The following is a 13,973-nucleotide window of genomic DNA, read 5'->3' on the forward strand; positions in this document are numbered from 1 at the left end:
ACAATACACTCCTGCAGGCATGGAGCCCCGAGCAGCATTAAATGCAGGTTTCTGGACCCGGAGGGCAAGGCGGGGTGTGGGGGAGAAATTGGTAAGCAGAGTGCCCTCCCTCTGAAGCGAGGCATTTGGCTGCAAAGCTCACACCCGGGCCCTTTCCCTCCTGCTTGTGCTGAGCCCTGGGCACCCACACAAGGCCATGGCAGCCCAGACAGCAGCGCCACCTCCAGCCCCCTCCTCCAGGCCTGGCCGGCCGTGCGAGGCACCAAGACGAGACGAGATGAACAGGGAGGCCACCGTGGAGCAGCCATGCAGACGGGGAGGCCATCAGCAGCTCCAGGCCAAGCTGTTCCGAGCCGGGCGCGAGGGCGGGCGGCTCCCTCTGTATCACAGGCGGCAGCGGAGCGCGGCTGCATTGAACGTGCATGGCCATCACCTCGCTCCCATGCCCGAGGACCGTGCGTGCTGGAGGCGAGCTGCCCACACAAACTTCGCCATTTCCCTGGCTGCAGACCGGGCGCGTGCTCCCGCCGGCCCCACTGGGAAGCCTCCCCCCAGCCTCTCCTCCACCCGCCTCCCCCAGCCAGCACTTTCCGACACCCTCCGAGGTGTGCAAACCAGGTTAAAGGCCAGAGTGATCCCTTTCTAAGGGTAGCTGACCCGGAGCTCATCTTAAATCGCCCGGCCTCGAGCTGCAGCCTGGTGGCCGCCTGGCAACAGGGACGGCGGGGCCAGAGCTGAGGTGCCGGGCCTGGGCAGAACAGTACCGTGACTGGTGAGGGGCAGAATGGGACGAGAGCTGGGCAGGGCCCGGCCCGGCCCAGGCCCCTGTGCTTCCCTTGGTCCATCTGCCTCTGCCCCTAGGCAGCTGTCAGCAGGAGGAAGCATTCCTGGCAGAGAAGGGAGAGGACCTGCAATGCAATACGGACTCACGCCCACCAGCACGGACTCTCGGGAAGCAGCATGATTTTCCACATAAGCCACGCGCTGTGGCGATGAGGATTTCAGTTAAGCAAACAGGCACAGTGATCACTAGTGTCCATGGGACACTTACTCTGCATCAGGCACTGTGTGTGTGAAACAATCCTTCTACTTAAACATCCTCACTCACTCCTTAGGTCGCTCTGCACCATCACCCCATTTTACAGATGAAGTGACTGAGGCCCAGGAAGGCTCGGTGCCTTGTCCAAGGGCTGACACCCTGGCAGGGCAGAGCCAGGGTCCCGTCTGAAGCAGTTGCTGGCCAACCGCACCCCTCCAGGGAGGGCCGCCCAGCAGGCCCGCGTGGGGCACAGCCAGTACAGGGATGGGTGCCTCCCACTTCCACCCCCTCCAAAAAGCCGTGTGGCCCTGGGAGGGGCCGAGGGGTGCCAGCTTTCCCCCGATCCTCAGGCCCTGCTGCCCCAACCCCGCCCCAACAACCCACAGCCAGCTTCTCTGCCCCCTCAGGCCTGTGGCTTCCACCGGACCCTTCCCTGGAAGATCCTTCTAGAAACACCTCTCAGTTCCCATTCTGCCTCCGGCCTCCAGATGGCGGTGCCCACACTGGCCGACCCCTCAGCACAGCTGGGTCCCGGGCACCAGAGCGACAACAGGCACCTCCCCTGGCAGCAAGAGCCACAACTCAGGATGCAGGTCACGGCTCAGTGTCGCTGGGATCCTTCCCCTCACGGCAGCCCTGGGGATGCGTGTGGGGGCAGAGGGCAGGGCCCAGCAGAAACTGTAGGTCCCCTCTGCTTTCTGACAAACCGGTCCCTGACACACAGACAGGAGCTGAGAGCCGTGCCAGCGAGAAGGTCAGAAGGGTCATCGAGGGCGTGCCCAGCTGATGGCCCCGTGGGCAGGGGCCACGAGCCGTGAGGAAGGGCCAGTACCTGAGTCTGCAGGCTGGTGGCGTCCAGGACGGTGACCCGAGGCCCACAGCTGGCCCACACGGCGTCCTCCAGGCTCAGCAGCGTGCGGATGGGCCCTGGCCCCACCGTCAGGCACACGGGCGGGCTCTCCAGGTCCCAGGGCACATCTCCTGGGAGGAGGAGAAGACGCGGGTCAAGGCTCAGGGCTCCCCAGCCTGGGGGAGCCACAGCCTGCAGCGGGGGCCCAGCCTGGACCCACAAACCCTCTCACCGGACCCATGGGATAGACCATCTGCCTGCATTTATGGTCTATCCCATGGGGGCTGGACTCCCTCCTCCTCTTCCTCTCTTTCCCTCTCTCTCCTGCTCATTCATCCCACACACACCTGCCTTCTCATTGATCTGCTCGCCTAATAAGGCTCTCTACCACCTTTACCAAATCTATGGTGACCTTTCTCCTCCCAGGATGCTACGGCCCCAGGTGTGGAAGGAGGAAGTCCCGAGAAGAAACCAGTGCCCCGGCCTCCACCCCTGCAGACGGGACCAACCGAGAGAGCTGGCCTGGCCCTGGGCAAGGCTTCCCTCCCACCCAGGGATGCTCGCTCACCCAAGAACAGGCCGAGAATTTCCCTGGCCTGCAAGCCGTGCTGGCTACGCTGGGCTTTTCTCTTACGTCACACAGAACCCCGGTGGCTGTCCTGTCTTGTCAGGGTGCAGGTGGGAAAGAGGCGAGGAAGGAGGGCACACCCCGAAAGACAGACTGACAGCAGCTAGGCCTGAGAGGCAGGACGGAGCGTGCTGCTGGCTTGCCAGTGCTCAGACACCCACATTCCCTCTATGGGACCCTGCCAGCAGCCCCTTCATAGACCCTCCCTCCGTGCCAGCTGCTGGTGACAGGGTGGGACGCAGCTGCCGGTGGAGCTGGAGGGGCACCAGGGTACATGGTGGGAGCCCCTGTCTGCAGGGCGGCAGGAAGAGCCCTTGGAGGACAGACTACCACCCCCCAGGCCTTACCCCACCTGGAGAGCAGGCTTGCCGCTCTCCCTTCTGTCCTCCTTAAGCCTGTCAGACCCCCAGACCAGCTGGGAGCTGGGGAATAGGGACCCCTCCCCCCATCGCACTACCGGGTCTTTCCAGCCCCTGCATGTGAGCACATGGGAAGCAGGCAGGGCCAGAACCCTGGCTGTGGCCTCTGAACTTCTGCATGAACTAGGACAGGTGATTTTACCTCTCTGAGCCTCAGTGTCCTCATCTGCAAAATGGGCGTGACGGCCATGCCTACACCTCCCCGATGCCGCAGGGACTAAAGAGAACGCACAGAGCACTCAGCTCAGGGCTGGCACCCAGCAGGCAGCCACCACAGCTGCTGCTCCGTGCCATTGCGTGTCTGCACACCAGGCTCTGTGTTCACGAATTGTTTCCCTAACTCCCGGCCTGCGCATTCTATTTCCATCCCCGCTTTACAGCTGGGGAAGCGGAGACACGGAGCTTAAATAGCCAGCCGGGATCACACAGCTCGAGAGTCCCGGGCGCTCGTTAGCCCATACTGTTTGGTGTCGTTTGCCACCACACAACAGTCTGTGGAAACAGGTGTTGGCTCCATTTGACGAATGTGACAATGAGACCAGGCAGCTGAGAACTTGCCCGAAGCCACCCAAGGGGTGATGGGCCAGGCAGGATGGAAAGTCAGCTGACTCTGACCTCCCCTTCTACCCGCCCCCCTGCTGCCCTCTCAGGTTCCAAGGGCACTGGGGCACTGGGGCCATATCTGGGGTCAAGGAGAAGAGAGTGACCACAGGCAGCCAGGCACACTGAGCCCGACCAGAACACCAGAGCCACAAAATGCAAGGCTTTGAGCGCCCCCCAGTGGCCACAGGTAAGTAATGCTTATAGCGAGAAGCTGGAGCTCCCTCCACTGTTACCTCCTTCCCGTTAAGCAGTTGAGAATACTGGGACCACACCCCGAAAACTAGGAAATGGGGCTCTGCTCGGTGGGTACCAAAACCTTGCAACCTCTAGCCTGCAAGGAACAGCGTGGCCGGGGCTGCCTGAGGTCGGAGCTAGGGCCTGCTACCCCTGGGGGTCACAGGGGCGCTGACCAGACCTCCACTTGCTGGGCTTCTGCAGGAACCTCTAAGATGTCCTGACTCAGGACAGAATGGGAAACTGTGACTGAGGGGAATACCTGTATTGTCATATCAAAAGGACCCTGGACAGGAGTCCCCACAGAGGGACCCTGAGCCAGAGGCCACCCTTGCTGGGGCTCAGCTCTCCCATCTGTACCTGAGGGACAGAACTCTGACCTTCCCAGCCCTCACGGCCACAGGTCTAAGATTTTTAATGCAATCATTGTGAGCTCTGTGCAGGGCAAGCCCCCTGGAGCCTGCAGTGGGGGGGGGGGGGTGGCGGTAGAGGTAGGGGGTCCACCCTTGCCCTCCAGGCTTTAGGTGCACACATACATGTTACAGAACCCACAGTGTACTCATACACACACACACACACACACACACACACATACACACACACACCCTGCGTGACAGCCCATTCGTCTGGGCCCTCACCAGCTCTCATGCTGCCAGGCGAAGGGGAATGAAGGCCCTTGGAGGTCCAGATCCAGCTGGAGCTGAAGGCAGGACACTGAGTGAAAGTCACTGAGACTGAGGGGGAACCCAGGGTACCCCGCGCCTGGTCAGTACTGAGGGCGGTGACAACCATTTAGATGGAGGAACAAGCACCAGGCTACCCTGCAGGCTCCAACCAGGGCACTGGTGTGCCTGATCCCACCTGGCAGCCTGCGCGGTGGGGCGGTTCTCGTCCCCATTTTATAGGTGAGGAAACTAAGGCTCAACAGATGAAGTTACAGGTGGTCTCACAGCTGGGTCTCAACCCCAGGCAGCCTAACTGCCCAGCCCGTCCCCTCGCCCCTCCTGCAGGAGGAGGCGCTGGCCCACGTCCCCAGCATCTAACCAGGGACTTCCCCACACCTGCCCCCAGGCCTGGGCATGCTCCTGGGCCTGCTCAGTGCCTGGCACCTCAGAGCACTGAACACATATTCCCTGAGTGCGTGATTAAACAAACAGATGAATGAATGGATTCCAGGGCCACACTGCTCTGGACCTGTTTCCCATCTGTCAGCTGCAGGTTGAACTCTGAGGCCCCTCCGGCTCTGACAGTACAGTCAGTGACCAGACGGCCTTGGGTTCCTCAGTCCCTTCTCAGCTGCTGGCCCTCCAGGACTCTACCAAATCCCAGGCTGATATTTCTGGTCCTGCCCTCTTGCAAGGAGACAAAGCGTGGGCCAGGAATGCCAGTTTTATCCAGTCGTGGTCTCAGCCAAACCCAGGCAGGACGGTAACCTCTCATCCTATACCACCAGCTGGAGTGGAACATTCACAACTCTTGACCCTCCAGGCCACCAGGGGGCGCCATCGGTGAGTTCTGCAGGCACAGGGCTCCAGCTCTGTGCTCAGACTTGGACTGGGATGGAGTAGGGGTGTCTGAGGGGTATCCAAGGCCTTGGTGAGTCTGGAGGAGGTCCCACAGCTCAGTCATGGATAAGATGGATGGTCCCAGTCCCAGCCACAGGCAGCCCAGGTGAGAGGCGACAGGTAAGTGTAAGCTCCCTGCTTGTTCACTGAACTAATGCTGTCTCCCTCTACAAATCCTGCGAGGGCAGGGTCACACCTGCTTTGCTGGCCACCATGTCCATGGTGCACAGTAGGTGCTCAGTAAGTATCTGGTGCACAAATGTTTGCAAGGGGGAAAGGTACCTCAACCTTCTCCTCCGGGCCAGAAGGCTGCCAGCTCTGCTCTGAGAAGTCATGGCCTCTATGTCTGGGGAGGGCTTGAGGCCCAGACAGAGGACATTTGGGTACAGGTCTCAGCTCACCCCGAGACTCTGGGGAGTAAGGGGGTGGAGCTCAATGGTGCCTAATGGCCCTTCTGGCTCTAACAAACGACCAGTCCCAACCCCAGGCCGAGGCCAGTGGTTAGATCCAAAACCTCCTATGAGTTGAATTGTGTCCCCAAAAATAGGTCTAGCTGCCAGCACTTCAGCCTGTGACCTTATTTGGAGATGGGGCTGCTGCAGATATAATTCGTTAGAATGTGGTCACCCTGGAGGAGGGAGGCCCTGATCCAAGGTGAGGGGTGTTGTTATAAAAGAGACAAGCGTGGACACAGACACGCACCCAGGAGAGAGAGCATCGTGTGCGGAAGGGAGACCAGCCGCCGCGGCTGGGGTCGGGCCTGGGACAGCTCCTTCTTTGGCATCTTCCTGGGCAGCGCGGCCCTGAGCCTGGACTTCCAGAACCAGAAGTCAGCGAGTTCACAGCGTTTAAACCCCTCGGTGTGTGGGGTATATGAGCAAACTCGTAAGCCACCCCCTTCCCTCCTCCCAACCTGGGCGCCCAGGCAGATGGATCAGGAACCCGAGAGGGAAGAGCCAAAGGCAGCCCAAACTGGGCCCAGGGAGCCGGGGTGGGGCCAGCAGGTGGAGCCCCTCCAGAACCCCTGGCCTCTCCCCAGAGACCTGCGCCCATATTTGCATTCACAGCCACGCTCTGATGGTAAGAAGAATTTTTCCCCTCCCTCTTCCCCCTTTAATTAAAAACTATAAATGCCTTATCAAAAGCTAATTAAAAATACCAACACAGTGCCAAGTGGCAAAAAAAAAAAAATTAGCTCAGTACAAATATCCGTTTATAACCCTGCAACAGGCTGTGATGACGCAGCAGTAAGAGGCTCACAGGAGGGAGCGGAAGGGAGGGCTGGGTGGCCAGGGGACCCATCAGCCCCCTCGGGGGCACTGGGGGCAGCTACCCTCTCCCCACCCCCAACCAACCCTCGGCTCTTGTCATCCTCCAGGTAGGAGCCGAATGAGCCACAGGGGACCGGGGACCACAGCACTGTGTGGCTGTGCCCCAGCGTGTCCCCTCCCAGCCTCAGCCCTGGGTCTGCACAGAGGAGGCGATTCTCAAGGGCCTCGGAGACAATTAAGATAATGGCAAACATCAAGCACTTCACCGTGTTTCTGGAACACAGCCGCTCACACCGTTAGCCCTATCTGCCAGCGTCTTAATCGCTGCCGTCAACGGCTGGATGGAATCCCAGAGACTCAACCGCTGGCCTCCACTGGCAGCCCCGTTCCAGGCCCTGTGCTTGGCCTTCACTGGGTTGCCTGACCCGCCAGTACCCGTAAGAAGTGGGTTTTGCCATCATTGCCGATTTAGAGATGAGGAGACAGGCGTGAGGAGGAGGAGCGGCTCACCGACGGGCACAGCTGGCACCAGGGCAGAGCCTGGCCCGGAAGCCAGGTCTGTGCGAGCCCAGAATCCCAGCTCTTAGCCACTAGAGCCTGCCTCCAATGGGGGGGGGGGGGGGGCTACCTGTGCAGGAGTGAGCACCCCGTTCCTCTGGGGACCCCGATGGGGATCAGGGATCTCCCATCCCTCCTCCCGCTCTGAGATGGCCTGGTTTGTTTCTGAGCTGCCACCTTGGCCGGCCTCCCACAACCATCGGCACAGGGTCCCATTCCCAGCCCCCACTTCCTCACCGCTGGTCCTGGTCCGAGGGTAGGCGGCCAGGGTCCCGTCCTGCAGGCCGGCACACAGGTGGAAGGGGCTGTGTCGCAGGCAGAGCACGGGCTGCAGGCCTGGGCTCCTGCAGGTCGCCAGGCACTGGGTGCCCGTGTCCACGCTGCTGTAGACCAGGATGCTGTGGGGAGAGGCCCGCGAGACTCCCTCAGCCCCCATATGCCCTCCAGGGGCCCCCCTGTGGGGCCGGGCCTTCATCCCACCAGAGGGGAGCTCAGACTTCCCACGGGTGGCCTTTTGAGGATGGTGTCCTCCCGGCCTCTGTCCTGTGGAAGACTGGGGGCGGGGGGGGGGACCCTCCAGAAACAGCACAATAAAGGTGCTGGTCCCTGGCTGCTTTTGCTCAGTGGTTAGAACATCAGCCCTCGGACCAAAGGGTCCGGGTTTGATTCCCAGTCAAGGGCATGTACCTGGGTTGCAGGTCTGATCCTGGCCCAGGTCAGGGTGTGTACAGGAGGCAACCAATTGATGTGTCACTCTCACATCCATGTTTCTCTCTCTCTCTCTTCCCTCCTCCCTCCCTTCCACTCCCTCTAAAAATCAATGGGAAGAAAGTATACTCATGTGAGGATTCACAAGGTGCAGACCTGAGTGTGAATCCAGCCAAGCCACGTCTACCCGATGGACCTCAAGACAGCCTCCACGCTCCGCCCAGTCCTGCCTGGCTGTTCTCAGGCCTTCCTCCCCAGGCCCCTCACCTGCCATCCTGGAGCCCCAGGCAGATGGTCGGATGCACAGCAGCGGAGGGGTCAGCAGCCGTGTGGCTCTCATCTTTATCTCCATCTCCACTCTCCCCCTCCTCTGGCTCAGGAATGTACTCCATGCAGAGCACAGGGGCCGCCAGCGGGAAGGACTTGACCGTGCGGGGTGAGGGCCGGTTCAGGGAAAAGATCTCCACCTGGCCTCCTGCGCCCTCCTGGCCACCCCCAACCTGGGGCAGAGACCCAAAGAAGCTGTCAGGAAGAACCATGAGAGCAGAGGCAGAGCTTAGCTCCTGCCCTCCGAGACCTGTCCCAAACTGCTACCTGCCACTGAGAAGTGAGGGGAGCGCCCCGCACCTGCCCACATGCATCCTGTGGTCACTGAAGGTCACTTTTCCCCAGCCTCCAAGGCAGCAAGTTAGATTCAGGGCGCAAAGGAAACCAGTTAAGGAGCTAAGGTGGACTAGATACCAGGTCAGCTTTCTATCTCCATCTCTTTAGGCTAGATTTCAACCAACAAAGAGGGAGCATACCCTCTGCCCCTTTAAAATATCCTATCTGCCTGTTCTCTGTTTTACTTTAGTGTCTCACACATGGTATACCAGTATACTTGCTGAGTGGATTGAGGGATGGATGGATGGATGAATGGGTGGATGGATAATGAATGGAAGGATGCATGGATATATGGATGGATAGATGAAGACATGGATAGGTAAATGGATACATGGATGAATGGGTGGGTGGATGCATGGATATATGGATGGACAGATGGATAGATGGAGACATGGATGGATGAATGGATAGATGGGTGGGTGGGTGGATGGATAGATGGATGGATAAATGGGTGGGTGGATAATGGATGCATGGATATATGGATGCGTGGATATATAGATGGATAGACAGATGGATAGATGGAGACATGGATGGATGAATGGATGGATGGGTGGGTGGGTGGATGGATAGATGGACAGACGGAAACACCATGTGCTAGAGAGACAGTGAAGAACAAATTGCCCTCAGAGGAGCATCTATGGGAGGCACAATCTGCACTGTAAAGCACGGGGAGGTCACCTATTTGAATCCAGGGAAGCTTTGTCAGGAGTCCCGAGAGCAGAAAACTGGGCTGGGGTCTGAGAGAGATGGGCAGTAAGCTGCCCTGCTGCCTGACCCCAGTGAAGACCTGCCACCCAGGCACACGGCACAGCTCCCCTCATCTCCTGCACGGCCTGTGGCCTGGGCAAGAGTCATGCTCACTTCTTTGTCCCGGTTTTCTATTGTTCCTGGTGAGGTGGCTGGCACCTGCCAACTCCAAGAACAGAGCCTGGGATGGGGTCCCAGGAAGCCCTTGCCGGGTAGATGGACCAGCAGGCGGGTGGCTTTCTCCAGCACCCTCTCCCAGGTGCTCCTCTCCCTGGTCCTGTCCTAAGGCCAGAGCTCCTGGCTGCGGCAGGGGGTACTCACCCAGAGGTAGCCCTGTGGAAGGGAGGTGCTGACCGCCGAGAAGCCCAGCAGGGGAGAGCTGACAGGACTGTGGACCAGACCCCCGAGCTGCAGAGACAGAGGTGACATGTGCAGGGTTAAGGTTTGAGGTGCCCGAGAGGCCAGTGTCTGGCTGTCAGACCTTAGTGTGAACCACCTGCAGGGGTCAGGGGTCATTAAAGCTGGAGATTCCCAAGTGAGAATCCCAGCGATGGCCAGGAGAGCGGGGGGGGGGGGGGGGGGGGGGGGGGGGTTACAGGATCTCCAGGAAGTTCCGATGCACCCACATTTGACCATCACTCTCCTAGAACCTCTGGCTGGAAGGGGCCTGGACGATACTCTGGGACCCCCAAGGGTTTTTCAAACTGACCAGCTCCCATGTAAGGTTTGTTGAAAACCACTAACACCCACTCCACTTCCTTTACTTTACAGGTGGGACAATGAGCACACAGAGTGGCCCTAGGCCACAGGGAAGGGGGGGTGGGGCCTAGCCTGGGCCTACCTCCCCCCTCCGCCTTCCTGCACGCCTCCAGAGAAACAGTGGAGGGACCCCCAGATCATTAGAACCACTCTGCAAACGAGCCCCCAGGACACAGGGCTGGCTGGCTTGTGTGGGCTGCCGGCAGGGGCTGGGGGCTCTGTCTGTAACAGGCTGTGACCAGCGACTTGTTCCTCCTGCAACTTCTTCCCTCAAATCCATGCCAGGTGGTCTCTGGGGCCTGTTTCCCGAGTTAGATCCTGCCAGTCTGGCCCTCTGGCCAGGACTGCAATAGTCTGACCCTTTCAGGGGCGTGGCTTTACCCCTCTGAGGAATGTGGCCACTGCTGGACCCTTTGCCGGGCAGGTGCTGCCCTCTGCTGGTGCTGCTGGGAATATTCTAACAAAATGCCTAATGGCCATAGGTGAGGGGACCAGAGGTCACCTTTACCCCTCTGAGGAATGTGGCCACTGCTGGACCCTTTGCCGGGCAGGTGCTGCCCTCTGCTGGTGCTGCTGGGAATATTCTAACAAAATGCCTAATGGCCATAGGTGAGGGGACCAGAGGTCACCTTCCCCAGCCCCTCATTAGGAGTCAGTAACCTTGAAGTTCGGGAAAGGGGAAGGCACAGCATGTCACCAAGATTGGACTTCAGTTTTGCTCCGCTGCAGGGCTCCTCATGGTTGAATTCTACCCAGAGACCAAGCCGGAGGCCTAGGCACTCTCACACTCATGGCCCAGTCCTTCCTCTGGACTCCTGGGCTGCGGCCTCGCTGCCTTCCCCCGGGCACCTAGGGCGGGACTCTGTTTTTGGCGATTTTGAATATTCTTCCCTGGGCCCTCACTGGGTTGCATCCTTCTTGCCATCCAGGTCAGTTTAATGCCACCTCCTCCGAGAGGCCCTCTCGGTTGGCACCATCTCTATGTCTAGTATATCTGATTTATTTTCTTTAACACACACATCTCTCTTTTCTATTTCCCTTTGTTTGCCAGGGATTTTCCTATCTCTATCTCTAGATTGGATACTATATGCAGGTATGTTGCATGTTTTGATCATCACTATGATTCCCAGTGGCCAGGACAGGGCCTAGCACACAGTAGGTGCTAGACAATGATAGGTAGATTGGATGGATGGATGGATGGATGGATGGGTGGATGGATGGATGGACTAATGAATAAAATGACATCTCAAGACTCAGGTTCTTTCAGCTACTTAGCACCTCAGTCTACAGTCTAGCCACTTAGCTCTTGGGACTTATTTTTCTGGTCCTGGGTCCCAAGTTTGCTCTCCCCTCCCCAGAGCTCTGATGGCCTCATATCCCTGAGAGGACAGTGGGCAGCAGGTGCTCCAGACAAAGGACAGATGACCAGAAGTGAAGACCACAGGTGTCCGGCCCTGATCGGTTTGGTTCAGTGGATAGAGTGTCAGCCTTTGGACTGAATGGTCCCAGGTTCGATTTCGGTCAAGGGCATGTACCTTGGTTGTGGGCACATCCTCAGTAGGGGGTGTGCAGGAGGCAGCCGATCAATGTTTCTCTCTCATCAATGTTTCTAACTCTCTATCCTTCTCCCTTCCTCTCTATAAAAAAAATCAATAAAAATATATTTAAAAAAAAAAAAATCACAGGTGTCAGAATCAGACAGAACGAGGCTATCATTCCCGGACCCATCCTTGCCAGCTGTGTCATTTTTAGAAAGGCATCTGTATGAGCCCCAGGTGGGCCTTCCCTGTGAAACATATCTAGAAACATCTATTTATCGGGTTCTCATAAATAACAAAACAAGAGAGTGACGGCAGAGCAGTGGGGAGCACAGTAGGTGCTTGACAAGTGGAAGGGTGATGGCTAGGAAAGGTGTGTCTTGGTTCCCTCAGGCCGCGCCCACATCCAAGCTGGCTCCTGTCTGGCTCCAGCCCACCAAGGCTCCAACCCACAAAGCCTGGCGCTCGGGCATATTCTGGCCGCTCTGGGCTGGAGTCGGGCCATCGACGGATGAGATCACTGCTATTTGTTAGCTCAAAAATAATGGAATTTTCCATTCACTTGACCCACGGAGGGCATCTACCCCCTCATTGTGGGCAGGACAGCTGGCTCCCAGAGCAATAAAAAGGCTCCACCAACGCCATCGGGAAAAAAGCCGAGGCCTGGGTCTGGAGCCGGGGCCTGCCTGCTGAGGGCACAGCCTGGAACGCTGGTGCTCCCCGGAGAAGGGGGGGTCAGGAAGAGCTGCCTCTCACCTGCAGGCTGAGGCCCCGGGAGGAGAAGGCGGGGATGCAGCAGGTCAGCGTAGGGCACCAGAACGGGGCTTTGCTCTTCTTGTCCTCATCCGGACATCGCCAGCCCGGCTGGTTCTCCTCTCCTGCGGCAAAGGAAGGAGGGGGTGAAGCAGGTCGGAGTGCGAGGACCATGCAGGCCATGAGCAGTCCCGGGAGCCCAAGGAGCTCCCGCAGGCCCCAGAGGCCCGCCTGCACGGCAGCCTAGACAGACCCCGCCACTCACTGGCCCCCCTGACCCCCAGCCCCACTCCTGCCGATCTGAGATGAACTCTGGCCCCAGTCTGTGGTCATGGCCCTGGGTCCCCAGCAAGGAGCCCAGACACCTGAGGTTTGAGTCCCCCACTTGACCGGCCTCTTGCTTAACAACCTTGTGCAAATCACCCCAACTCCCTGAGCCTCGGTTTCTCCGCCTGTACAACAGGGACGATGAAAATGCCCTCGTCCTGTGGCAGTTGTGAGCATCCAGTGGAATAACACAGGGAAGGGGGCTCAGGAAGCGCTAAGATGCTGGACTCAGTGCAGGCCCGGCTGCCCTGCCCTAGCTTCTGAGAGGGAGAGGGTCAAAGACCAGCAAGCGGACAAGGAGATTTTCAATTGTGATGACGATGTAAGTCTGGCTGCTTTTATTCCTGACGGTGATGAGGATGGTGCTGTGGAAGACTCTTACTCTGGCTTCCTTTGATGCTACCCTGAAACCTCCAGGTCCCCCCGTCAAGCTGGGCATAGACCTGTTACAAGTACAGACACCTAGGCCCAAGCCCAGGCCCTCGACTCACATTAGGAGACCTCTGCGCTCAAGATCATCCATTGTGCCAGTGGTTCCTTCACAGGCTGCCGCCTCCAAGAAGTCCTCCATGACCACCCTGGCTACAGTGGCTCCCTTGTCTCCGGAGGAGCGCCCCTGACTCTAAGACCCTGTCAGACTTCTCGCGTAGCCTTCACCACAATCTCAAATCTCTGTGTCTACTTTCTTGTTTACAATCCATCTCCATATGTCTCTAGAATGTGCCAGATCCAGGTTATCTCATTCGTCACTGTCTCCCTGACACTCAGCACGCTGCCTGCACAATTAGTGCTCGGCAAACATGGGTTGAAAGAGTGAATGAAAGCAGTGAGCAAGTGAGTGGGTGAGCAGACCTCCATTTCTCCCAAAGAGTTCTCCCTGCTAAGGAGCCCATCCTTACGCTCCACATGGCGACCCTCCATATGACGTCTGCCTTCCTGGGACCTGGACAGCGGGGCCACGGTACAGCTGGGGCACCCTGCTGTGTGTCCACCCACCAGGCACACACTGAGTGCCATGTGCGTGTCCCCTGGCTTTGTTTTCACATGGACCAAGCACAGTCTGCTAATGATTTTCCCTTGGTGCATGATGAGACAGACACTCGGGGGGTATGCTGACCGGGCCACAGGCATGCCTACGTGGCCGAGCCCAGATGGGGACCAAGGACTGTCTGACTCAAAGCCAAGGTTCTTTGCACTAAAGCAGGCATTCTTCCAGCACCTAGCCTCCGACCGACAGCCATGAGCATGACTGACCCTTGACGTGGTGACGCTGGACAATGAGGAGGAGGCTCAGCCCTAAGAGCAGAGGCG

The 13,973-nt window shown here is 58.5% G+C and overlaps 1 protein-coding gene across 5 annotated transcripts in view; it reads right to left on the reverse strand.

Annotated features, from left to right (window-relative positions):
• The window catches only part of ARHGEF10L (Rho guanine nucleotide exchange factor 10 like), a 119,563-nt gene that overhangs the window by 15,426 nt on the left and 90,164 nt on the right, over nt 1–13,973 (reverse strand). For all 5 annotated transcript variants that reach the window (XM_084875223.1, XM_084875222.1, XM_084875220.1 and 2 more), the window contains exons 22-26: nt 12,339–12,460; nt 9,607–9,693; nt 8,143–8,375; nt 7,405–7,565; nt 1,872–2,020 (exon numbers count right to left, since the gene is read on the reverse strand). In XM_084875223.1, coding sequence (XP_084731349.1) covers nt 1,872–2,020; nt 7,405–7,565; nt 8,143–8,375; nt 9,607–9,693; nt 12,339–12,460 — 752 coding nt within the window. The remainder of the gene's footprint in view (nt 1–1,871; nt 2,021–7,404; nt 7,566–8,142; nt 8,376–9,606; nt 9,694–12,338; nt 12,461–13,973) is intronic.

This window comes from Pipistrellus hanaki (assembly GCF_964339955.1).
Source record: "Pipistrellus hanaki genome assembly, chromosome: 2".
Classification (NCBI taxonomy): Eukaryota; Metazoa; Chordata; class Mammalia; order Chiroptera; family Vespertilionidae; genus Pipistrellus; species Pipistrellus hanaki.